The sequence below is a fragment of the Enhydra lutris genome, unplaced genomic scaffold (genome assembly GCF_002288905.1).
Source record: "Enhydra lutris kenyoni isolate GAN:26980312 unplaced genomic scaffold, ASM228890v2 scaffoldscaffold34, whole genome shotgun sequence".
NCBI classification, from domain to species: Eukaryota; Metazoa; Chordata; class Mammalia; order Carnivora; family Mustelidae; genus Enhydra; species Enhydra lutris.
The window spans coordinates 16,816,205-16,840,345 of NW_019154118.1; the positions used below are offsets into that span (position 1 = coordinate 16,816,205).

At 58.9% G+C, this 24,141-nt stretch overlaps 2 protein-coding genes across 5 annotated transcripts; both read right to left on the minus strand.

Moving 5' to 3' along the window:
• Positions 1-51: 51 nt before the first annotated feature.
• Positions 52-5,292, minus strand: LOC111153912 (transgelin). The gene is made up of 5 exons (XM_022513222.1): positions 5,195-5,292; positions 1,619-1,810; positions 1,338-1,515; positions 953-1,055; positions 52-651 (listed from the first exon to the last, which is right to left on the minus strand). The coding sequence occupies exons 2-5, from the start codon at positions 1,796-1,798 to the stop codon at positions 507-509; spliced, it is 606 nt and encodes a 201-aa protein (XP_022368930.1). The 5' UTR covers positions 1,799-1,810; positions 5,195-5,292; the 3' UTR covers positions 52-506.
• Positions 5,293-7,206: 1,914 nt separating this feature from the next.
• On the minus strand, positions 7,207-22,794 carry LOC111153691 (SID1 transmembrane family member 2). Of its 4 annotated transcripts, none has more exons than XM_022512841.1 (27): positions 22,390-22,794; positions 20,636-20,757; positions 20,195-20,359; positions 20,059-20,104; positions 19,568-19,669; positions 19,374-19,457; positions 18,365-18,464; positions 18,111-18,176; positions 16,936-17,029; positions 16,530-16,582; positions 15,725-15,796; positions 15,501-15,572; positions 15,257-15,319; positions 14,343-14,461; positions 13,930-14,003; positions 13,767-13,833; positions 13,189-13,262; positions 12,950-13,073; positions 12,630-12,747; positions 11,996-12,132; positions 11,714-11,822; positions 11,373-11,449; positions 11,150-11,196; positions 10,771-10,876; positions 10,103-10,213; positions 8,737-8,850; positions 7,207-8,646 (listed from the first exon to the last, which is right to left on the minus strand). In XM_022512841.1, exons 1-27 carry the CDS (start codon positions 22,570-22,572, stop codon positions 8,584-8,586), a joined length of 2,562 nt encoding a protein of 853 aa, XP_022368549.1. In that variant the 5' UTR covers positions 22,573-22,794; the 3' UTR covers positions 7,207-8,583. The 4 variants fall into 4 exon arrangements, with proteins under 4 accessions (XP_022368549.1, XP_022368550.1, XP_022368551.1 ...); XM_022512842.1 differs by lacking the exon at positions 15,257-15,319 and adding an exon at positions 16,168-16,179; XM_022512843.1 differs by lacking the exon at positions 15,257-15,319.
• Between the last annotated feature and the right edge of the window lie 1,347 nt (positions 22,795-24,141).

Below are 24,141 nucleotides of genomic sequence, written 5' to 3' on the forward strand. Positions count from 1 at the left end.
TGGAACCAGAAGTAACTAGGGCAAATCAAACTCTGCCAGCCAGGCCTGAGAAAAGATTGATGTATATATTTGTTTCTATTTTGAATTTCAACCTCCAAAATATTCCAGCAAAAAACAAAAACAAACAAACAAAAAAAAAAAACGGGAGTTTGGGCTGGGTTTCCTTCAACGGGAATCTGCGGCCAAGGAGGATGGTGGACTTGCCCCTACCAGCCGCCCCCAGCCCATGTCCCCCCTCCATTGCCCGGCCCAGGGTGGCGAGAGATGGTGGGAGATGGTAGGGGAGCTGGGAGGAGGGTTAGGGGAGCTGTGCTTTGGGATAAGAAGTTGGGCTGAGGCTGAGGGGTGGGGGAGAGCTGCCCAAGTGTGGTCACCTTTGCTCAGTGACGGAGCCTCAAAGCTTGGCCGGGGCTGAAGGAACTACACGGTGTGGGTGAGCAGGCTAGGCAGGATGGCTGCAGCCGGCGAGCTGGGGAAGGGCAGGGCTGGGGGCTGGCCCACTCCCTCTAACTGATGATCTGCCGAGGTCGTCCGTAGCCCGTCATGCCAGCCTGGGAGGCCCCTCTGTTGCTACCCATCTGTAGGCCAATGACATGCTTGCCCTCCTGCAGTTGGCTCTCTGTGAATTCCCTCTTATGCTCCTGGGCTTTCCTAGAAGTGGGAAAACCAGGATAGAGACTCAACCAGGACTGCACATTCTCCACCGGAGTTCTGTTTCCTCTGTCAATCCTAGCCTCATCCCACGTCCCCCATCTCACTTCTCTTGTTTCCTTCACCTTGCATGTCCCACGGGCCATGGACACTGGCAAGCAACAGGGACCCATCTTCCCCTTAGCCTAGACCTTCACTTTGTACCTTCCCAGCTATCTGCTGCCCCAGGTTAGCCCAGGCCACCTCCCATCTCACACAGAGATACTTGCTTAGCGCACAAAGAACCCCAGTGGCCACGTACTTCATGAACCAGTTGGGGTCTCCACGGTAGTGCCCATCATTCTTGGTCACCGCCAAGCTGCCCAGGGCCATCAGGGTCCTCTGTACTGCCGCCAAGTCTTTGCCTGCGAGAATAAAGAAAGGAAGGCGGGGGTGAACTTCAGGTCCACGTCCACAGGACTCCACAGCAGGGCCTGACCCCCCCCCCCCCCCCCAAAACAGGTCAACCCGGGGGAATGAGGAGACTGCAGCAGATCCTACGATGCCCTCGAGTGTGGCTGGCACTCTCTCTGCACGTCCCATTCCCACTCTGCAGACGTGTGGTGGCATGCTTGGACCACGCCTTGTCCCCTCTGCCTCAGCTTCCTGTCCCCCACCTGCCGCCTCCACCCCTCTTCTCTTCGAACCTTCAAAGAGGTCAACAGTCTGGAACATGTCAGTCTTGGTGACCCCGTAGTCCTCCGCCGCCTTCAGGAACTGAGCCACCTGCTCCATCTGCTTGAAGACCATGGAAGGAGGGTTGTCGGGCACCTTCACTGGCTTGGAGCCGTCGGGATACAGGCTGTTCACCAGCTTGCTCAGAATCTGCCAGGCACAGAACGCAGCTTGGCACTCAGCTCAGGTGCCTGCCCCGTAAGCCCAGCAGGATGGCGAATGCCCCAGGCCCCCTTTCCGGGGTGCCACTCACCACGCCGTTCTTCAGCCAGACCTGGAAGCCCAGGCGCCCGCGGTCCGGGCGCCCCACATCGGGGCCGCACTGCACTATGATCCACTCCACCAGCCTCTCCTCCAGCTCCTCATCGTACTTCTTCTCGATTTTGGATTGTACTTCGCGGCTCATGCCATAGGAAGGACCCTTGTTGGCCATGTTGTGAGAGAGCTAAAGCAGCGCGGCCAGAGAAGGGAGGTCAGAGGGTCAGAGAACAGCTCAGCTCTCACTTGTGCTAAGCAGGCCTTGGAGATCCAGGGGGATGGAGGGGGCAGTGCCCATCCGTCCTAGACATTGATTTACCTCCCCTGGTTTCCTCATTTTGTTTTCATGGCACTGCCCATCATCCCCTCCATCCAGCGAGCCTCTCTGAACTTAGGGACCAGAGAAACAGGACACCAGATCTTTGGAAGTCCGGAGCAAGGATAGTAAACTGACTTCGTGACAACCAGACAGCGGCAGGCATCTTAGGCTGTGCAGCACGTATGGTCTCTGCCGCTGCCGCGTGAAAACAGCCTCAGACAATACGTAAACAAGGGAGCATGGCTTTGAGCCAATAAAACTTGACAAACAGCAGGGCTGCATTTGGCATACGGGCCAGAATTTGACAACCGCTGTTCTAGAGCCTTCTTTCTTTGCCAAGACTGGCCACAGAGGCACTGGAGGCCACAGAGGAGGCCACACCACCCCCTCCCCTGGCACCAAAAGAGACCAGCAGGTTTCCTTGTCCAGGTAGGCGTGAGGGGGGTTGCTGGTTCCGCCTGAAGTTACAGTTACCTTCTCCCTCCTCTTTAGCCTCTAGCCCCAAAGCTGGAACCGCAGAACACCTGCTCTTTGCCAGCTCAGCTTGGCCTCCGGCCTGCAGCTGCCGAAGAGGCTCCAGCTTACCCACCCCTGGCAAGGCCTAGGAAGCCAGCAGAACCCACGAGCCTTTGGCCAAGAAGCCGCACTTCCTCAGGTGGCCCAGGAGAGAGAGAGAGAGAGAAAACTGACAGACCCACGGACTTCCCCTTGTGCCCCGGGCTCCCGCCACCCTCTTGCTGAGCCAACTGAGGAGCCAGAGCCCTCCAGAGAACCCCCAGAGCCAAGAATCTGCCAGCCAGAACACAGGGAGCCCCTCCCTGTGTAGACCAGCCGCCAGCTGCCGCCCTGAGGCCTGGGGCTGGCCCTGCTCGGCGGAGCCTCGTAGTGTGGGGGAAAGTCTGCAGGAGCAGGGCCTGCAAGGTGGCTGGTCCAAGGAACCCGACCTGGCTGCAGGGGTCACCCAGGGGTGGTGCTCAGAGCTCCCTGGGAGAGCCCTCCCTCCGAGAAAGGTACAAATGAGGCCAGACCCATCGCCTGGCCTCAGACAAGTCGGAGGTTGGGAGGAAGCGGGTAGTCAGCACGCTACCCTGACTCCCTCTCTGGCCAAAGTCAGACCTTCTCCCCACTTCCCGCCACCATGGACAGCCGAGTGAAAGTCCTCGCTGGCCATGCTCCCCGGTCAGCTGCCCTACCCTTCTTCCCCTCCAGCTGACAACTTTCCGGTGTTCAAACTCCCTGTCTGTGCCTGGGGGAGGCGGGGATCTCTCTCAGAGGGTTCTGCCTTCACCGAGCCACTGTCTTGTTAAGTCGCCTCCAGGTGATGACCTGGGAGAGCCCGCCCCTGACCCAGGGACAAAAACTGTTCTTCCCACGCTGCCCTTCACTCCTTTTCCAAGTCATCCCCTGAGGGGACAGCAAAGGTGGAGACAAAGAACTCTGAGATGGACTCATCTAAACTCTCCCTTCTCTCAGGATGTGTAAAGCCCCAGAGGGCTGGGCCACCTCTGAGCACCACCACCCTCTCCCCTGCCAGCTGACACCCAGAGAATCCCAAAGCAGTCTCTGCTCTGTTTCCCTATAAACGGCCCAGTCCCTTCCTTCCCCGCCTGCGGTGTGTGTGTCTCACACCTGCTTCCCTGCTTCCCAACCACTGGGGGGCAAAGACTAGTGGTCAAAACCCATGAGTCAGTTGGGACCAGGTACCTTGGGCCCACCCTTCATCCCGGCCCCGGCTCAGCCTTCACCCCACCAGCCCAGGCAGGCAACATGCATCCCTGTGGTCCAGGCACCCACCACCTTCCACAAGCCTGCCCGCCCACACACTCTCCAACCGACCTGGCCTCCCATCTGCCCTCCCTCCCAGACAGTGGGCTGGACCTGTGAAGAACAGGCCAAGGCAGAGTGCCCCCCACCCCCAGCAGCTTCCAGTCTAGGAGATTCAGAGTAGACAGTGGTATCGAGGCCCACTGTGACAAGGACGCAAAGTTGCAGCCCACAGATCTAGAGACAGTATTTGGATTTTGATCAGAACAGGGAGGGGGATGAAAGGCACCCCACCCACCCCACCTTTCTCCCTTCTGGTGAAGAGTCTGAAAGTGGAGAGTTCCAAGAAATCCCTCTCAGTCCTCCAACCAAGTCCTCCAACCAGTCCCACCTAGATGTGCTGCTGGGAGGTGGAGAGGGAGAGGGAGAGGGTTGCCAGCCAAATCACCCAGGAGCCTTTCTTGATAAAGCTTCCTGGGATAGGACAGGCAGGACAGCCCCTGTCCTGTGGCTCTTGTCAGCTTCCGCCGTCACCCAGAGAAAGAATAAAATCCAGCTATAAAGGGACAGCGTGTAGTGCCACCAGCAGGAACCCACAACTACTAGCAGAACCAGGGGTCTCTGCAGGACCGCCGGGCCCCCGCTCTCTCGGAAGACAGGAGCAAGCCTCTGGTGCTCTCTGACACGGCCAGAGGTCGGGATTATCTCAGTTCTGGCAGGAGAGAAGTGCGGCCCTATTCACTGCTACCCTTTGGATAGCAACCACTGAGGGGAAGCAGCCAGATCCTTTGGGAAGGGCCCAGGGTCTCAGGCCCACCCAGGCCAACACTGCAAAACTCCCTCAGGACCCATCCCTTACCCCTCAGCCTGCGGCGGGGCCACCTCCCATTTTCACAGGATGGAAGGAGCCATGTGTCCAGAAAAGCCCCTCTTGTGCCCTTGCCCACCTGCCTGCGGCCCTCCCCGCTGCCTCAGTGGCTCCCCGGAGCTTCTCCTTTGCTGCTCAGGCCCTGGGTACCCACCCACGGGCCCTTGCTCTCCAGCACTGGAGAACTTGCCCAGCTTCCCACCCCCTTGCACAGCCTCCTGGATGGACACCAAACACAGCCTTGTGTCTAACCCAACACCTCGAGCCCATCACACACCCCATGGGCATGACGAGGGCTGAACACTGGAGCCCCCCTGCCGCACCCCAGGCATCAGGGTCTTTTCCATCAGTCCCTCTGCATCAGCCAAGTCATCCTCAACATTTCCACCTGCCCCGGGCTCCCCAGTCTGAGCAAGATGGGATCTGGCAGGCTCATCCCCGCCATCAAATAGGACCACCTCCTCACCTGGAGATCAGGAATGCACACTAACAGAGAGGGTGGCCTTCTCCACCCAGGAAGCTGGAGACCAGGACCCCCGAAGGCCCTGTCCCCAGGACCCCTACTGCTACCGTCAAGCCCTAGCCTGTCTGCCTTCCAACCCAGGGATACATGCACTTACAGGGGTTCCTCGGGCTCGCAGGAGGGAAGGAGCACTCGGTGTCTGAACTTGGACAGACAGGATGGGGCGCTGGCTGAGTGGGGGGTTTAAAGGGCTGCTGCCGGGGTGATGTCAGCCTCCCCCGCTGGCTCACCCCTCGGCCCCCTCCCTGCTAGAAGAACCCAGCCTGTTCCCCACCCCCGGCCCCCCCAGTGACTCCACACAGGCTCCATATTTGGGGAAAGACACCAAGTTGGAGCAGTCTGCCGGGGGCTGCCCGAGACATTCTCTGCATGCTTTGGAGATGGAGCGGGCGGGGCGGAGCTGAGCTGCCGGCCGGGAAGCCGCCGGGAAAGGCCTTTTATGGGCAGGACCATGAAGGCCTCCCCTGCTCTCTGGACTTAGCGCTGCTCCTTCCTCACTGCTCCCTGCCCCTGAGTTTGAGGCCACGGGGGAATTCAAGAGGGTCTGGCCAGATAGAGCGGGAAAGAGCTGGGGGGATCGGACTAACCAACCACCCTGTCCTGGGGGTTTCGCTCCAGTTGGAGATAGGAACTAAACTTTACTGAGAACCTACAACATGCCAGGGAAATGCTTTGCAAATGTTCTCATTTAATCCTCAGGGCTATATTGTGGGAGCGTAATTACTAACCTCATTTTCAGATGAATATCTTACTCAAGGCCACGTGGGTGGGGATGTCACGGAGTGGCAGAAGCTGGGTGTCCCTGCTGGCCCCCGTGTGGGAGGGGAGAGGCTAGCAGACCCCCTCCTTCAGCTGTCCCACCCTGCTCAAGTTGAAAGCGTCCCGTTGCGGTGGGTCTGGAGTCCCCTGCTTTCGCTGGGGGCGGAATCTGAGGGCTCAGCGGCAGCTCAGTCAACCCTGGCCCCTAGCCAGAGGGTTTCTAAGGCCTGGCAGGGCTGAGACACCAGCGCTGGGTGGGAGACTCCGAGGCTGCTATCCTTCCCTTCCTCCCGACCCTAGAGAACAGACTGGACTCCACCACTCCTGGAAGCAGACCCACTCATACCGTGGCTTAGAGCTGGTCTCAGGGGTCTGGGGAAGGGGTACCTGAAGAAGGTGAGAGACTGCCAGTGGGGTCTCTTGGGCTGCCCGCTGTGAGACCACCCCACCCCTCTCCCTACGGCGGCCTGACAGGGAGGAGCTAACACTCTCCGCCACACCCTGGACACCCTCCAGGAGAGGCGCAGCGGGGCTTGGCACAGGGCAGTGGGCGGTGGAGGGGACGCCCACCACAGCCAGCCTCCTAACGCCAGAGCCCAGGGACAGAGCTGGAGTGCCCCCCAGTGGCGATTTCTGGGAAGAGCAGGGAGGGGATCAGCTAGAGGGAGGCGGACCTCGGACCTCTGGTTAGGTCTGAATTCACCAGCTTCCTGGCCCCCCAAATCTTGGCCTCCTAGGCCTGTTTGGAACCTAAATCAACTTTCTAGGGTTGTTTCCAAATTCCCTCTTCTGGGAGCCTGCCTGCCATCCACACGCACACTTACCCATCATACAATCACCACCTTGTGTTCCTTGGAGAACCAGCCCCGCCTCATTCTGCGTTCTCCTGTCCGTTAAAGTCACAGTCACGGAGCACTAGCTGCACCCACAGCATGCCAGGCTGGGAGAGGCTCAGGCCAGAAGGGAAGCTGGCCTGCCTTGCAGGCGAAGCGCCAGGCGGGCAGAGGCTGCTGCCATTTGCCAGGTAAGGCAGCGGGGGTGGGGGAGAGCGGCAGATCTCAGTGGTGAGACGGCACCGCTAAGACTTCTTCACTCCACTATCCTCTCTGCCCAGCACAGTGCCTGGCACGGTGCAGGCCCCTGGTACATGTTTTCTGAACCGACGCAGTTGCTCAAAGGAGAGAAGAGACATGGGGGACTCAAGGACACATGGGGAAAACAAGGGGGACTCTACTTTCTTGAAAAGAGAACGGCAGACCAGAAGAGCTGGGAAACGGAAGGCCTCTGTCCCACCCTCCCTCCAACACCTCCACTTGGAAAGGGGGAGCAAACAGGGGCCTGAGAAGCACGTCTGGTTGTTTCTTTAATTGAATGCAGACTCGTTCATAGAAAACAGAAACGCAACCGTAGCATGGAAACAGACATTGAATGGGGTTCTGAAAAAAGATCCAGATCCACCTCCTCTCCCCAGTCCCAGGGAGAGCCATAAAAACAAGTTGGGCAAAATAAAACACACTCCCATCCCCAAGGCAGAGGCCCGACCTGACCTCCCCCAGCCTTGGCATCTGGAATGGACCAGGTAGGGTGATGGGGATTGAAGGACCACAGCAGCCAGGGGCCCAGAGCTGGGGCAACTCAGTGTAAACTCCTACACATATGTGTGTGTGTGACTAACACAAAACTGGGCCGAAGACAGGACGGAAACATGGAAGCCAGCCTGGGTCCCAGAGTGAGGCTGGACCGGGGACACCAAGGGGAACATGGTGTCCCTTCCTGAGCCTCCTTCTAAGATAGGCACGGGGGCTCCCATGGCTGTGAGGAGGCAGGAGGAGCTGGGCGCCTTGTATCCCCCTCCTTTGCTCCTGGACATTCTTGGGCAGCATCAATGGCACTGAAAGGCCCCAAATGGGGCTTGGCAGGACGGAGGGCTGGAAAGAAAAAGGAAGGGAAGGGGGGAACTGATCTCTCCCTCCAATCCTGGTGCCAACGTCAGTCTGGGGGCTGATGGGATAGGAAGTTGACCTCTGAATCCAACCCCTCAGATCAAAGCGACTCTCACACATGGACTGATCCTTACTACTACAGAGCCAGTCCCAAGCACAGGTCAGAGGGAGGAGGCAGCACTGCCTGCAGCCCCTCTTAGGCCTTAGCACCGAAAGCCTGGCACCAGCTGGCCAGCCTCCAAAATCCTACACCCCCATTCCTCCCGACTGGAGCGGGCAGTGATGGCATTTGGGGACGGCCCCAAAAAGCAGTGAGGCCCTGGTGCAGGACAGAGAATCAGGCCCAACCAGGCCCTGGACTGGAGCTCGGGAAGAAGAAAGGGCTTGGGGTCGCAGGCTCCTGAGGAGGGGAAGGACGGGCAGAATGCAAGGCATGAGACGGGCAGGGCAACAACACTCTCTCCTTCCTCCTGAAGAGGAACAAACGGAGAGCCAACGGACAGGGCCCATCAGAGGCCCTCAACACTGAAGCAGCAGCCATTGGCCAACATCTGGGGTGTTAGGGGAGCAGGCCTCCTCCCCAGCAGAGGATAGCTGCAAGGCTCACAGCTCCCCCCAACGACCATCCCAGGCCAAGTTTGGGCCAGACCTTGTGGGCCCACCACCACCCGCGCTGGGCCACAGGGTGAGGACTTACACCCCCAGAGCTACAGAGGCTCTAGGCAGTGAGGCAGAGGAGCTCGGGGGCCCCCCTCCGTGAGTAAAGCAAGGGGCCTGGCTCCCACTAGAAGACGTAAATCTTGTCCCGCTGCACGGTGTCAAGGTCGTCGTCCAGCGTCAGCAACACCTGTGGGGGAGGACGGTGAGTCAGGCACAGGCCACGGGGCAACCTTGGCTCTACTCCACCCCCGTGCTGGGGCAGGACAGCCTCACAGACCAGGAATGACCCAAACATGGCAATGGAGGAGAGGAAGTGCCAGATGTCGTGGTCGTCAAAGAAGTCCAGGAGGATGCAGTCGCGGTTGTGCTCCCGGGACTCGGCGGGCGTTTTCTGGGGAGGAACAGGGAGAGCTGCCTGGGGCGCACCCACCCAGGCCGGACCAGACCCGCCTGTGGCTCCCCGTGGCCAAGCTGCGGCCCGTGCCAGGCGCGAGTGCACCATCCTCCCAACTCACCCTTGCCCTCGTCTCCCACAGCTAAGAATGGGCTTTTTGTGACAGATTTCTCCCGGAGGATGCTGGCTTCTACCCTTTCCTTTCACTTAGACTCTCCTCCCTCCTAGTCTCCTGCCTTATCTACGAGCAGCAGGTTGAGTTACCTGGAGACGCTAGAAGACCTTGAAAGCCTCCCGCCTCGGGTCCCGGCCTTGGCCTCTGCCCCTGCTCTCATCAGCAACTCCGGGCTCACTTGTTCTCCAGAGCCTTACCGGCAGGCCACACCGTCCCCCGCCCTGCCCAGGACAGGAGCCAGGACTGTGGGCCCCGACCTGCAGCACTCTGGGTCCTCCCTGCTTGCCATAACCCTATCCAACTAACCCTGACAGGACATCACTGCGACTAGCAGCCGTCCGTGCCACATGCTGAGGCCATTGAGACGACAACCATCCTGCCCTCAGGACTTCAGTTTTCACTCAGCCCCCAAATTCATGCTTTCTCTGACCCCAAATCTGCCTCGTCTAGTTCTGCCTCTTGTCATGAGTCTGATCACAGCATCGCTGGGCCACAGGGCCCTTTCTCATCACCCAAGGCCTTGTGAAGTCCATGAGCGAGGTCTGCCTCTGCAAGGAAGCTTTCCTGGACCTCCTAACTCTGTCCTCTGTTTTCGTGTCCATTCCCTCCCGTCCTTGCCTATCCGCTTCAGCTTGTGTATCATATTGCAAAGAGCAGTCCAGGAACCGATGGTCTCTCTGTTCTGAACTAGATTCTAAGTACTTCAAAGGCAGAGACCCAGCCAGACTTGGTTCTGACCACAGAATCGAAACCTGATTCATGGCAGGTGCCTGCAAGGCCAGAGGGGAGAGCCTGGCACTTGTGGCTTCAAAACCCAGCTGAGCCACTCATTGGCTGTGTGACCTTGGGCAGGTCCCTTGGCCTCTCTGAACCTCAGCGGGCTCCTAGGTAAAACGGGGGTTGGGGGGGAAGCCCCATGCTGGCATGTTGACCATCAGGAGGGTTAAGTGAAAAGGTGGCTGTGAAGGGGCGCGGTTAGTGCTCACAAACGATGTTTGTGAAGAGAAGGGGCCCTGGGTGGGCTCACAGCGAGCCTGCGGGCGAGCCCCACCCTCTCAGCGGGTCGCTCCTCACCTGCCAGGTGCTGAGTCCCTGGAAGAAGAAGAAGAGCGCGAAGCCCCACACCACGGAGGTGCACACGATGCAGAGCAGCGGGATGAGCTTGATCCGCTCCCCGCTGCGGAGCTGCGGGAGGGAAGAGCAGCCTGAGGGCCAGACCCTGGCCCGGCCGATTCCCACCGCCCACTCCAGCCTTCGTGCCACTTCTCAGCACACAGGATGGATCCTTCGGGAAGCCTTCCTAGATTCGCACCCTCACCTTGTGTAGCTACACAGTGAACGTGTCCCACGCCAGCAGCCTGGGGTTCTCACCCCATGTCCACCCTAGCTAGGCCCGTGCGCAGAGCCCCGTGCTGGCGGGGCGCGTTGGCCGGGGGCTCTCCTGGTGCAGAGGCTCCTCTCACACCAGCAGTCGGAGGCCCCTGCCTGTGCAGACCTGGTGACCCCCGGCTCAGACCCCCCCTGCAATCCACGGGGCTCTTCCACCCACAGGGCCACTCCTGGAGGAGGGAAGTCTGGATACAGCTGGGGTACATGCAGGAGACATTAGCCTCTCCCCTCCTCAGGCCTCATGGCAGAGCTGAAGGAAAAATTCCCCCTCTCAGTGCTACCGGAAGCAGGCTGGGCCCGGCTCTGTCCCACAGAGGCAGGGCACCGGGCGGCAGAGGCCCAGCACCCCTCACCTTCATGATAATGTAGAAGGCGAAGTAGAGAAGCAGGTTGCAGATGCCAATGGCCAATAAGTAGGAGGCGAAATCATTGGGGCGCATGATGAGCCCATAGGCAGCTCTGCCAAAGGGAGGGAGAGCTGGTGAGGCCGGGGAGGGCAAGAGCAAGGAAAGGGCTCTCCCTCACCCCTACCCCACATTTTATGATGGCGTGAGGCTGGGTTCAGAGGCCCACAGAAATTCTAGAACCCGAGGTGCCAACATCTCTCTCCTCAGCCCCCGTTTCTCATGCCCAAAGCTGAGACTTTGTTCGTGGCCCCCAAGGCAGCCAGTGGCTGGCCCAGTCCCCAGCTGTCCGCCCAGCCAGGCTACCACAGGCAATGGCCAGACTCACAGCGACCAGTTGATAATGTTGCCCATAACCAGCAGCACCATGCGGTCCTGGAGGGAAGCAGAGACACGGGGACTGAGAGGGGGAAGAGAGACAGGGAGAAAAGTGGAAGAAGGCCCAAGTCAGCCGGTGCCCACCCTCCCCTGGGCTGTCAGTGGTACCCCGCCCCCCACCCCAGAGGGAAGAGGACAGAAGAGGTTGAGGAGGGCTGGGGAGGGGCCGGTACCACATAGAGGGGCCCGCTGCACTGCCGGATGCAGTCTGTGTACAGCACGTGGAGGATGCGGCGGCAGATCCCCGAGTCTGCAAGAAGGGACCGTGCTGACGGGCACAGGCACCGCTCTCTCCCGGCCCCCGGCCCGCGCCAGCAGAGAGAACCCCAGGCCTTCGGACGGCATGGCTGTGCCAACCCTCATCCAACTCCTCACACTGTGATTCTTCCAGGGCCCCCAGCAAGAGGGCAGAACCCAAAGTCGGTAGTGAGTGCGGGTCCCCGAGGCCACCGACCCCTCCTTCCGGGGGCCCGGCTGCCCCGACCCCCACGCCCTGCCCCGGGCAGGCCCTCACCCAGCTTCCAGCGGCCCATGTAGTAGAGCTGTGTGCTGAGGAGCAGGGTGGCGATGATGTGAATGACCGAGAAGACGACCCAGAATGCTGTGTTCCCTTTGCCGAAGACCTGCCGGGGGCCGCCGCGGGCAGGGCTGAGGAGGCGCCAAGGAGAGCCGCTCCCCCAGCCCACCCTTCCTCCGGAGCAGCAGGGCTGGTGCTCTCTGGGCAGGCCCAGGGAAGGCACCTCAGGGAAGGGATAGGGGGTGCGTGCAGGGTGGGTACCGCGGGCCAGGGCCTCACCACGCCCAGCACGGAGAAGAAGATGACGATGGCCAGGCAGGCGTAGGCACTGTAGGCACTGGCGTTGATGTCTGGATGCCGCTTCTGGTAGAGCTTCAGCATGCACAGCCCAGCAATCATGTACATGAACGACGTGTCTGGGTTGGGGGACAGAAGAGTGAGCTACAAACACATCCACCAAACTTCAGCAGTGAACTCCCAGCCCAGACAGCCTGGGGGGCAGAGAAAGGCCCAACGCCTTCCCATGGCCACAGAGCAGGAGGGCAGCAGGCTCTAACGCCAGTCTCTTCAGTGTCCCTAGGACAGCACACTGCAGCCCCACTGGCTGGCATCCAGTCTGACCTCCCCTGACAGCAAGGACAACTTAGCCTGAGCACCCTAAGATCAGGGACCAGAGCTCAAGAATGTTCCTTGTCTCGACGTTTATCCATGCCTTTCCATAGCAAACACTCAACAAAGGAATGTGGTAGCACCCAGCTGCCTCTTTTCTATAAAATTAGGACATGTGTGCCCACAGGAAGCCCAGCTCCGGAGTCTCCCACAGGGGCAGAGTGTTGGGGACCCGGGGATGGTGGAGGACCTCAGGCAGGTCCCTGCTCTAGGTGTAGCCAGGGAAGCAGGAGGCCCCACTCACCAAACTGGAAGTTGGTATAGTTGGGGCAGACGTGATAGCAGGCACTAAGTAGCCCCTCCATCATCAGCGCTGTGCCCATGGCGTAGAACAGGCCGAAGTGTTTTGGGATCCCACATTCCTGTGGGGAGAAGGGAAGGGAAAGAGAAGGTGAGGCAGGAAGGGGGAGGGGATAAGAGAAGGGGAAAGAGGGACAGAGGGAGGGACCCAAAGAGGGCCAGCAGGAGAGAGGAACGGTGTGGCATGTGGTGGGGCATGTGGGCCAGACCATGCCTGCTGGAAAGGGCCTGGAGGCGAGGCCTCAGCGGCAGGTGCTGTCTCACCAGGGCGTAGAGGTCGTTGCGCAGCAGGGCCCGATTGTGGTTGATCTCCCGCTGCAGGATGATGAGCAGGAAGAGCAGCCCCAGCAGGATGTACCCCAGGTTGCTCAGGATGTTGTTGAAGGCGCTGGAAGGAGGGACAGGGGCACATGGCCTCAGCCCTACCTGCGGCAGGCATTGGCGGAGCCCTCCCCGCCTCTCCCCCCACCCCCAATCCCTAGCTCACTCCCAAGGACCCCCACCTGAGGTTGCCCAGCGGGTGGGCGCAGAGGAAGTTGTAGTAGCAGATGTCCTGATTCCCAGTGACATTCACCACCTGCAGTGGGACATGGCAGTGGGAGGGGCTGCTGAAACACCTGACTTGGCCCGGAGCCCAGGCGAGAGGGAGCCAGGCCTAGGCCACACCACGCAGTCCCACGTGGCAGGATGGCAAAGTGCCACACAAGCGGCTGGCACAGTCCCCGCCCCTCGCACTACGTGGAGCCCAAGATCATGGGGCATGACCATGACAGAGGGTCTTGCCTCACAGGCCAGAGAAAAGGGAAGAGAAACCAAGGCCTACAAAGTCCTATGATCCTAGTTGCGTAAACCCCACAACAAGCTGGGGAAGGTGCCGTCACCGTTACTGGACGGCCCCATTTTGCAGATGAGAACACTGAAGCTCCCTGAGCGCGCTCCAGGTCACCCAGCCCGTGAGGCAGAGTCAGGATCTGAACCCAGGTCTTGTGAGCTACGAATTGTGCGCACGCCAGAGCCCCAGGCTGGGACACTCGGCAAGGGTGCTCCGCACGGGCCCAGAGGAGCCAGCCCGGCCTCTCACCGTCTGGTAGGTGATCACCAGCTGCACCACCGGAAGTGCATAAAAGACCGCAATGGTGGCAATGTTCCTGTGGGGTGGGGGACAGCGGTGAGGAGGCCGAACCCGAGACACAGCCACGCCACCCCACCAGTAACAGGAAGCCTGGCCCACTCCACCCACTCACCAGAAGTAGATCTGGTACTTCTTCCGAAGGACGCGCTTGTCCTTGCGTGCCAGGTCGGCCACGTAGAGGTATTGCTGGGGAGAAGCTGCAGTGAGCCCCGCTTTCCCACTGCCCGGGAGACTGGAGAAGCCCCTCTTGCCCGGGTTAGAGGAGGACAAGAGAATCCCCCCGCCCCTCCCACAGGCCATAATTCTGCAGGGCCCGGCTCAAGGCCACCCCACTGCTGTTGGCTGGTCGGTCCGGAAGGGCTGGGAACGGAGTCAGCCTCTCCTGGGATCGATGCTGCCCCAGCTGAGCTCTTTCCCTTTGTTCCCCTAAGATGTTACCCCAGAGGGAGACGTGCTGGGGCCTGAACACAGAATCTACTTTCCTTGGGAAACCCATGGCCAGCGCCAGCCCACAGGGCATCGGACCTTGGTGCGAATGACATTCTTGTCAGAATCGATGTCCGTCAACGTGTCGTAGTCATCCTCTTCCACAGAGCTCATGGAGTCCAGGCGAGGCCGAGTGCCCACGGGGTCGAGGGAGCGATCTGGGGTGGGCAGGAGGGAACAGTTAACCCACAGGCACAGAACCTAAGGTCTGTCCCCACCCACCTAGGGCAATTGTCACAATTACTGGGCAATGGGCAGAGGCAAACTGTGGGCTCAGAGCAGGGGTGGAGGTGGGCTCAGGCCCAGGGCAAAGGTATCACAGGTGCTTCTAAGTTCTCAAGGGAAACAAGGGTGGGTTCTGGGAAGAGGCCACCAAAGAGGGACCCCTCCAGCCCTGTCCCCCTCACTGACATAGGACTTCCAGGCCAGGACCCTGAGCAGACCTTGGGCCCCAGACATAAGCAACAGAACTGAATTCGGCAGAAGTCATGCTGATTAGGTGCCCAGCTGTGTGGGTTCTGAGAGGACACGGCCTTGGCCCCCACTTGGTAGAGACCCAGTGGGCTCTGGGGTACAGCAAGGGTGACACCTTCTCCTGTTCTTTTCTGGTGCCTTCAGAAGCTTCCTCCTGTTACCTTGCCGGAGCGAAGTCCCCAGAGGCCAGGACATGATACCCCTGCCCATAGGCCCTACCCCAGCAGGCCAGGGAGTGAGGGTGCTGGCAAACGTGGCAGCAAACCAGAACATCTGGCCGAGGGGTAGTTGGGGTGCCAGTCCACCAGCATCGAGGCCAGTGCCTGCTTCTCTCAAAAGACACAAGAGCGGGCAATTATTGGCTTTAGATGGGGAAGCCATGCACAAAGCGTCTCTCTGGCCCTGGAGCCTACCGGCCCCGGTCAACGGCCCTGGCAGGAGCAGATTGGCAGAGCAGCGCCCCCCCACCCCACATCTACCCATGGCAATGCACAGCTGCCGCATCTGGCCAAAGGGGAGGCGCCGCTTGAACTGGTCGTGCCCTTCAAAGGAAAGGGAAAGTTACCGGGACGTGGGGCCAAGGAGGAGAGCATGAGAGGGGAGAGGGGCAGGGAGCCAGCAGCCCCTCTCCTGGTGCCAGCGTCTGGCAGAAGAGGCGGGTGCCCGTCACCACGCTTCACCCAGCCTGCTCCAGCCCTGCAAGGCCCCGCCTGCCTCACTCACCCTGGTAGCTGTAGGACAGGTCTCCGGTGCCCGTACTATCCCCCAGGCCGTCTGTGGACCCGGAACTGTTCTCTGCAGGGGATGGGGCATGGGACATGGTGAGGTCTCGGTGGGAGAGGATGGGGAGGCGGGGGTCGGGAGGGGCCCCGCGGCCACTCTGCTGCCTTGGAGGTGGAAGCCCAGGCTGTGAGTGGGCAAGGACAACCTCTGGTGTTGACACGTACCGAAGGAGCCGTAGTTGTAGCCCTCATAAGGGGAGCTGCCAGGGAAGGAGTCGGCGAGCACCCGAGGGTGACCTGCAATGAGAAATCAAGGGCCCCTAAGCTCTGGCAGCAGAGCGGGGCCCACAGCCAAGAAGAGAGAAGGAAGACTCCAGAGAAGAGACACGGAGGGCCACGCAGCAGCAAAGAGTAAGCACCTATCCTGACAAATGCACCTCCCTCCCACTCCCACCGGCTGCCCCAACCTCCCACGAATGGCCCCATAGAAGCCTTTGCTATCCTTTGTCCTCACTCCAGAGACAGCGGTCAGCGAACTGATGTGTCTAAATGACCAGCTAGGACAGCAAGCCCTGGGCTACCCGGGGTCCCGCCGAGACCCCCTGGTGCATCCCCTCCCTCGCCCATTCTGGACCTCAGCTCCTCTGCCCACAGCCCCTGGAGCTTACCAAGGAGAGAAGCTGAGAGAGAAGGTCCCAAGCAGGAGGGAGGACAGACAGAGAGGGAAGGATGGAAGAAAAAGAGAGAGAATGAAAGGTTAATAACCCCCCCCGGACTCTGAGCTGTATCGCCTGAGGCGGACAGACAGTGTAGCTAGACCCAGAGAATGAACTGAGTGGCGGCCATTAAGATGGGCATGTTAGGGTCGCAGGGGCACAAGAGCCCAGCCCCGTTTCCATCTGTAGAGTGTTATTCCCGATCTGAATACCCAGAAGCCCCCAGCTGGCCTTTCCTCCTCCAGCCCCCAAGGGAACCATCCAGAAAATCACAGAGCAAACTCTGCCCTCCCTGCCCAGGCCTCCGGAGGTACCGCTTTCTGGGCAGGCTCGGTCCATGGCCACCAGAAGCGTCTTCTTCCTCTGCCTGCAGGAACAGAATCCAGAGGCAAACCAGAGGGGCCAGGATGAGGATCCCTCCTACCCTGGGCTGGCCTGCCTTCCACCCTCTCCACCCATAACCCTGTCCTCTGTCTGCGACCTTAAGGTTCCTCCCAGGCTGGGAAGCAATGTGGGGTTTCCTTGCTTGGGTAGAAGGTTGAGGGCAGGGGCTGGTTTCCAGAGGAGAGGCCCATGGAGCACTGACCCTGAAAGGGACCTGCCTTCCTATGCCCCAAGATGGTGTGGAGCTGGGGCCCTGGGCTGGCTCAGATCCTGCCAGGCCAGCTCCCCTGCTCGACCCACCCCAGAAAAAGGGGATGCCCAGTGGCCCTGCTTTACCTCCAGTTCTCCCAACAGGCCAGGAGGATGGTCAGCAGATAGAAGGAGAGAAATATGCCCAGGCAAAAGAGCATACCACCAACATAGGCCTCCGCTGTTGTCGGGGGGCAGAGAGGAAGATGAGCACATCAGACCTTCCAAGGATGCTTGTCATGGCACACAAGGGCCCGGCAGGGTGAGCAACGGGCAGTTCCCCGAAATAGGCCAAACTCTGACATGATTCCTGTCTCTGCTCCTGTTGCTCCCTCAGCTAGAATTTTCTCCTCTCCTTCTTTCTCACAATCTCCATCCTGTTTTCTTTTCTTTCTTTTTCTTTTTAAGGTTTTATTTATTTATTTGATAGAGAGAGCAAGAGATCACAAGTAGGCACAGAGATGGAGGGAAGCAGGCTACCTGCTGAGCAGGGAGCCTGATCTGGGGCTCGATCCCAGGACCCTGAGATCATGACCTGAGCCCACTGAGCCACCCAGGCGCCCCCTCCATCCTGTTTTTTAAACACAGCTTCCTTCCAAACACAGCTCAGAGGCTGCGTCCTCTAGGAAAGCTTCTCTGTCCTATGGTCCCAGTGACTGTCCTTTGCCCTTCACAGCTTCAGCACACTACCCAGAAGCGGGCCCCTGTTCTTCAGACAGGAACTCCCTGAGGACTCCAGCCAGTGCGTAACACCCGGCACAAAGACGGCGCTCAAGAAATATTTGCGGAATAAAGATTTCCTACAAGACAGGCAGCTTCTTTCCCCTCCCATTACAATCCCTTATTTTTAGGTTCTATTTTCCAGTTTACAAAGGGCTCCATTCAATCACTCGGTAAATATTTATCGAGCATGACTAAGGGGCCTAACACTTTCCGGCTAATTTTGTGCTAAACCTCACAATTTGGTGAGACTACTGGGACAGATCTATTACCATCAAGACAGAGAGACAGGGAAACTGAGGTTCAGTGAGACTGCACGGCTCACAAGGGGTGAAGAGAGAACTGAAACTCAGTACTTCAATTATTAGTGTCTGACTCTGTACCACACCACCCTGGGACCCACCTCCGCAACCCCCATCGTGAAGGCTCCCAAGAACACTCCCCCTTCCAGACCCACCATCTGCGTGTAGGCCGCCCCCCTCCCCGCCGACGGTTCTGAGAGGAAGAGCCTCCCTCTTCCTCACTCAGCCACCCACACTCACATGTGACTGCTCGAGATACCACCACTGACAGGGTTTTCTGGCGGTGCCCTTGATCAACCGGTTCATCTGGAAGCAGAACGTCAAACAAGAAGCTGCCTGGAGCTTGGCTAAAGTTTGTGGGACCAGGCCTGGGAGAGTCCGGGGCCAAAACCTCACATCCCGGCGGACCTACCCATCAGCCACGCAGGTTCTTCTACCTCCTGGGGAGCGACCAAGCCCTCCCCACCCCAGGAGGCCCAGGGCACACCGTGTACCTTCTACAAAGGGGTAGAAAGGCAAAGAGCCCCCGCAGGCCTGGTCTTCGGTCTTCACCACCACCACCACGTAAAAGCTATTGCTGGGGAAGTCTTTGCGCTGCAGGATGACGATGGGGATGACAAAACCATCATTGTCGTCAACCACCATCAAAATCAATCCACAAAATACGCACTTGATTTTATTTAGCCTGCATTAGGGTCCCTACGAGATAAGCACTAACGCTGCCCTTAATTAGGCTTTAGGGTTATGTGGCCAGTAAGTGGTACAGCAGGGTTGTCTGCTCCAGAGCCCAAACCGTGACCGCGTGCCACCCAGGTGAGCACATGTGTGCACGACCCACCAGCAGGGGACCCAGGCGCGCGCCGTCCGGTCTGCGCATAAGCCAGAAGAAAAAGTGGAGGGGCCTGCTGCTCCCCTCAGTTGCAACACGATGTGGTCAGGTGAGTGTGTGGCTTCAGCCCCCTGCCCCCAGCACAGGTTTCGGCCTTTTCAAGGGCAGCACTCAGCAGCAGCCGGGACCCTTTTCTCAATCTCTCTCTCTCTCTCTCTCTTTTTTTAGATCTTACTTACTTATTTGACAGAGAGAGAGTGAGCTCAAGCAGGGGGAGCAGCAGGCAGAGGGAGAGAGAAGGAGGCTCCCCGACGAGCAGACAGCCCGATGCGGGACTTGATCCCAGGATCCCGGGATCATGACCTGAGCTGAAGGCAGACGCTGAACCGACTGAGCCACCCAGGCGCCCCTCCTTTCCCCCCTCCTAGCTCTCGTTACAGTGAATGAAATAGATACGACAGCCAGAAAGGGTTCTCTGCTCTTTCCTACCCCACAAGGTGATTGGGATGATGATTCAACCCTCACATTAAGTGCAGAGCCCCAAATCTCAGAGACTGGCAGGCCAAGACTCAGTCTTATCAGTAGGGTAAAAATGGGGGCAGGGGTGAAGGCGCAAAGGTTTGGAAAGCTCATCCCCTGGCTACATCTCCTACAGGGTCATGCGCATTTCCTACCTGCACCGTGATGGCAGCCTTCTTGGTCATAGTCTGGTACATGCCAATGAAGGCTACGTTGTTGTCTAGGTCATAGACAGGGCACTACAGAAGGAGGAGGGGAGAGGCAAATGGGCAGGAACCCAGGCCCTGGGCCCCCTCTTTAGCAGTCCTGCTCCCCGCTGGTGGAGAGCAAAAAAGGGCAGACAACCTACCAGGACATCCTGGATGGAGATGACTGAGCAGGGGAAGGCCTTATTGGAGGTCACCTTGACAATCACTGAATCCACTCCCTCCGGGAACTCATACTTGAAGTACTGAGGGCACAGGAGGGCAAGGAGAGCCCCATCTCATAAGGATGCTCTCTCTGTCCCTCTAGAAGGGAACAGTGTGTATCCTCTCAGGGTTGGGCAGTGGAGGCTCTCGGGGGAGAATAACCCTGACCCCAAGCAGCCCAATTATATCACTCCCCTCAACCTCAGCTGGGCACTCACGATAGTGTCCCAAGAGGCAAGGAGGAAAGGTGGCAGCCAGACCCCATGCCTCTGCACATCCACGTGGCCTGTCCCTGACCACCTCAGGGCCAGAGCTCCTATTTCCAGACAGTCCCTCCACGGCCAGGGGGCAGTCAACCTGGGACTCTGCTGACCACTCCCGCTCCCATGTCCCCGCTTCTCCCGAGGGCCAGCTGCCAGACAGATCTTACCTGGGGCTGGGCTGCCGTGGTATTGAAGCTAAACTGCTCCCCAGTCCTGGAGGGAGAAGAGCCCCCCCATCACGGTCACTTGCAGAGCCTGGCAAAGAGGCCAGGCCCGTGGTCCCCTGGGATGGCCCTTGCAGACCTGAGCACAAAGTCATCCATCCGGCTGACCCGGAGCTGGTAGGTGGTGTTGACCGGTGACAGGGTGGACACGTCCACATAGAAGAACTGGACCTCGGACTCATTCTTGGTGGGGGGCTGGCACAGAGTCCGCTCCACCTTCTGGTACAGGTACTTGCGCTGATACCTACAGCCCAAAGCAGAAAGCAGGACATTATTACTGTCCCAGCCAGCAGGCCACACCACAGGAGCAAGGCCCCGACTCCCCATCTCTGGTTTCCAACGTCTACCTACTCCTCCCCCAGCTAGGCTGACAAGCTCTAGGCTGGCTGGCCTGGCCACTGAGCAGCCCTCTGGTTCAGGGAATGGGGACGAGAAACAGAGGGGCTCCTGGGTGGCCTGAGGCCCTGGATCAGGCCCTAGGTGAGGCTCTCCCCCTCCCTGATCCCCAGGTCCTACTCACAGCCCTCGCAGGATTAGGGGCACCTGGAAGGACACCACAGCCTCCTTCTGACGGACCACGAACAGCAAAGGAGCCCCCTTCTGCTTGTTCAGGACATTCACGGACACACGCACGCCTTCTGTCTGCAGAATGACATGGAGACGCCCCTCAGTCAAGCCTGCGGTGACTCCACCTCTGTTCCTTGGGACACATGGCTCCAGAGACCATGAGCCCGTCATGCCAACCACTTTGTTCTCCACCCACAACCACCCCAGTCAGGCTGGTCAGCTCGCTATGCCCCTTCTGCCAGAGCAGCCCCAGTCTCCAGGAGGGATCTGTTCTGAGTTAGAGGAGAGGCTCTTGGAAGAGGGCCCGTCCTGGCTGGCAGACATGTGCAGGACAATGGGACCCACACAACCACAGGGCCTCACTTCCCAACAGGAAACACAACGGAGACTTTGGCCAAACCCAGGATCCGCCATACCTATCCATGTTCACGGGATATACTCGCACAGGGACACGGGGACACAGGAGAGCAAGAAGTGTTCCTTAATTTTCTTCCTTGTGAGCCAGGAAGTCCCCATTCAACAACTAATCTGGGGGCCAGAGCCAGTGGGGAGGTGGGGAACGAGACTGTTGAAAGCTAAGAAAGCCAAGTTCTATCCTTAGCTCTGACCAAGGGCCAGGGCTGTGGAGAAGTCACTTCACACCTCTGAGCCCCGATTTCCCCCTCTGTAAAATGCAGACACTCTCACTCTTGGTGCATGGAGGAACGTACAGTGGGAGCTCAAGAAAATCAGTCAATGGATCCTGGCAAATGCTTGTTATTGGGCTGCTGAGACTGAGCCCGAGGGCAATGTTTCCCAGAGGGGTAGAAAGTAACTCTCAGGATGACCCCAGTTATGGGGGAGAAGGAAGAAAGGACTCCAAGCAGGAGGACATCAAACTTCAGAAAAACAGGCACTAAAGGCAGCTGCTGGTCTGCCACAGAAGGCAGATCCTGCCCCATTCTGAAAAATAATCACACTGCCACTCTCAGCTCTACCACTTCTTAGTAAATGCAATCATGGAGAGAGCCAGGCAGGAGACCACAGAGCCAGGCTCCAACAGTTCTCCAAATCTCAGCTCTGCCCGGGGTCTAGACTTCCTAGATCTAGCTACAATAATGCTTAACACGTGGTTGGGGAAAAAATGAAAGAGAAAGTCAGGGTGAGGTAGATTCCCCATTGGAGACAAACTTTCTCTCTCCTCCCATCCCACTTGGAGTTGGTCTTATCTCCACCACCTCTGACTGAACAAGACCAGGGGGCTTTCTAAGGCAGAGAGTGGGAAGTCCTGCACTCATCTCCCTGGGGAGTCTCAGCTATAACTTGGCCAAGCAGAGCCTTTCAGTCAGTCTGTCTCACCTCCTTGGGGTTTTGTGGGCCAAGCCCATTAGCTAGCCTGCTTCTGCCTGCACCCAGACGTGTGGGGCTGTCAGCTTTGGGGTGCTGGACCAGCCCTGCTCAGAGCACAGCTGGTGGAAAGGAGGGGCTCAAAGAGAAGATGGGAAGGAGACAACTTTAGAAACTGTCCAGTGGGAGCCTCAGAGAAACGCTGATGGCAAAAGCAAGGAGGACTGGTCAAAGAGTCCACTGCGGTTCTGGGAAAACGAAACCCAGTGGGGTGCCGCGTTCATGGCCCCCTAAAAGAGCAGAGGATTGACTGACTGGCAGAGCGCTGGTCTGCTCACCCACTCACCACCAGCCCCCAGCCCGGCCCAGGCCAGCCCTCACCCGGTTTCGGGTCACAGTGTGGTTGAAGGTGTAGATGTTGACCAGCTCGCTGTTGACCTCATCCACGTAGGTGCGCTCAAACTCCGCGTCTTTCTGCGAGACGTTCTTGGGCCCCAGAACCCCCAGATGGCTCTCGACCGAGGCCACCAAGAGCGCCAAGAAGGGCAAGCCCAGAGCGAACATGGCCCCGGCAAGGCGGCAGTGGCGGCGGCGACAGCGGCGGTGGCGGGGACGGCGACAGGCGACAGGACTCCTCCGGGACGGGTTGCGGCTCTGGCCGCAGCTTCCAGCATCTCACCAGGACCAGAACTTTAACCCCGGCCTGAGATTAGGAAATGTCCCCTCCCCGGAGCCGCAGAGACGCTCCCAGGGGGCCCGGCGGGGAGGGGCGGCGGGAGAGGGAGGGGAGGGTGTGGGGTACGCACCAGCTCGCGAGGGGCTGAGCGCGGCCCGGAGACCCCGCGGCCTCCGGCCGGGGCCGTGAGAGCCCGGGGGCGGCTGGTTGCTGGGAGCTAGGAGACGCCGGGGAAAGGGGAGGGAGGGAGGGAGGGAAGCCGGCGGCGGGGGCGGCCGGGAAAGGAGGAGGGTCTGAGGGTGAGGAGCGTGAAAGGTGGCAGCGACCCGACGCCGCGCGGCGCGGCACCGCGCGTTTTCCGGGGCGCGGGCCCTTTAAGGGCGGGCGGCCGCGGCGGCCCCCTTTCTCGCAACTCCGGGGAGTGTGCGGTGCCGCGAGGCGGTAAACAGCACGGCGGCCGGCCCGCCCGCTGACGTCAGGAGAAACTGACACAGATTTAAAGGGCCAAGTCCCGGATTGGGCCTTAAAGGGGCCGCAACCCTCCAGCTGGAAGCCACCTTGAACTCCTGTCTGGCTACTACCTCCTCTTTCGTAATCCTACCCGTCTCTGGAAGCTCCCTTTGGTTGGAATAGATGGATGTCTCCGTGAAGGATCTCCAAGTACTGGATTCTTGTTGACAAAGACTTCTTTGCTCAACGTAAGGATCCACCTCCATCCTCACCGCGTTTACCACCGACATCCTCCATCCTTGGGCCATTAAGAAAGGAAGAGCTCATTTAGGAGGACTGGACGGGCGCCTTCCCCCGGAGGGACAGCTGAGGCAAAACTACAGAAGGAACCTCTGTGTCCTCTCACCTTTTTCTGCAGCGGCCTCAAGGCTTCAGGGAGGCCTGGAAGCTTGCAGGGCTTTCTCCTCTTCTCTGCAGAGGCAGCTAAAAGGCTCATTGAAAGACAGTGGCTTTCAGTATAAATCGATAAAAACTTCTCTACAAAATATTTTGGCCTGTGTTTCAAGAAATTTAAAGAGCTTTATACTCTTTGACAGAGTAATTTCACTTTTGGGGCTCTATCCTGAGGAAATATGAAATACAGATTAAAAATGTATAGACATGGGCGCCTGGGTGGCTCCGTGGGTTAGGCCGCTGCCTTCGGCTCGGGTCATGATCTCAGGGTCCTGGGATCGAGTCCTGCATCAGTCTCTCTGCTCAGCAGGGAGCCTGCTTCCCTCTCTCCCTCTCTCTGCCTACCTCTCTGCCTACTTGTGATCTTTCTCTGTCAAATAAACAAATAAAAATCTTTAAAAAAAATGTATAGGCAGTAATGCTTATGATTGCGATATTTGTAACATAAAGCATAAAGGAAACAACCTAAATGTCCATAATGAGGAAATGGTTAAAAGTGCTATTATGAAGCCATCCAAAATGAAGCTTAAGACTTTAAGGAACATGTCAACAGA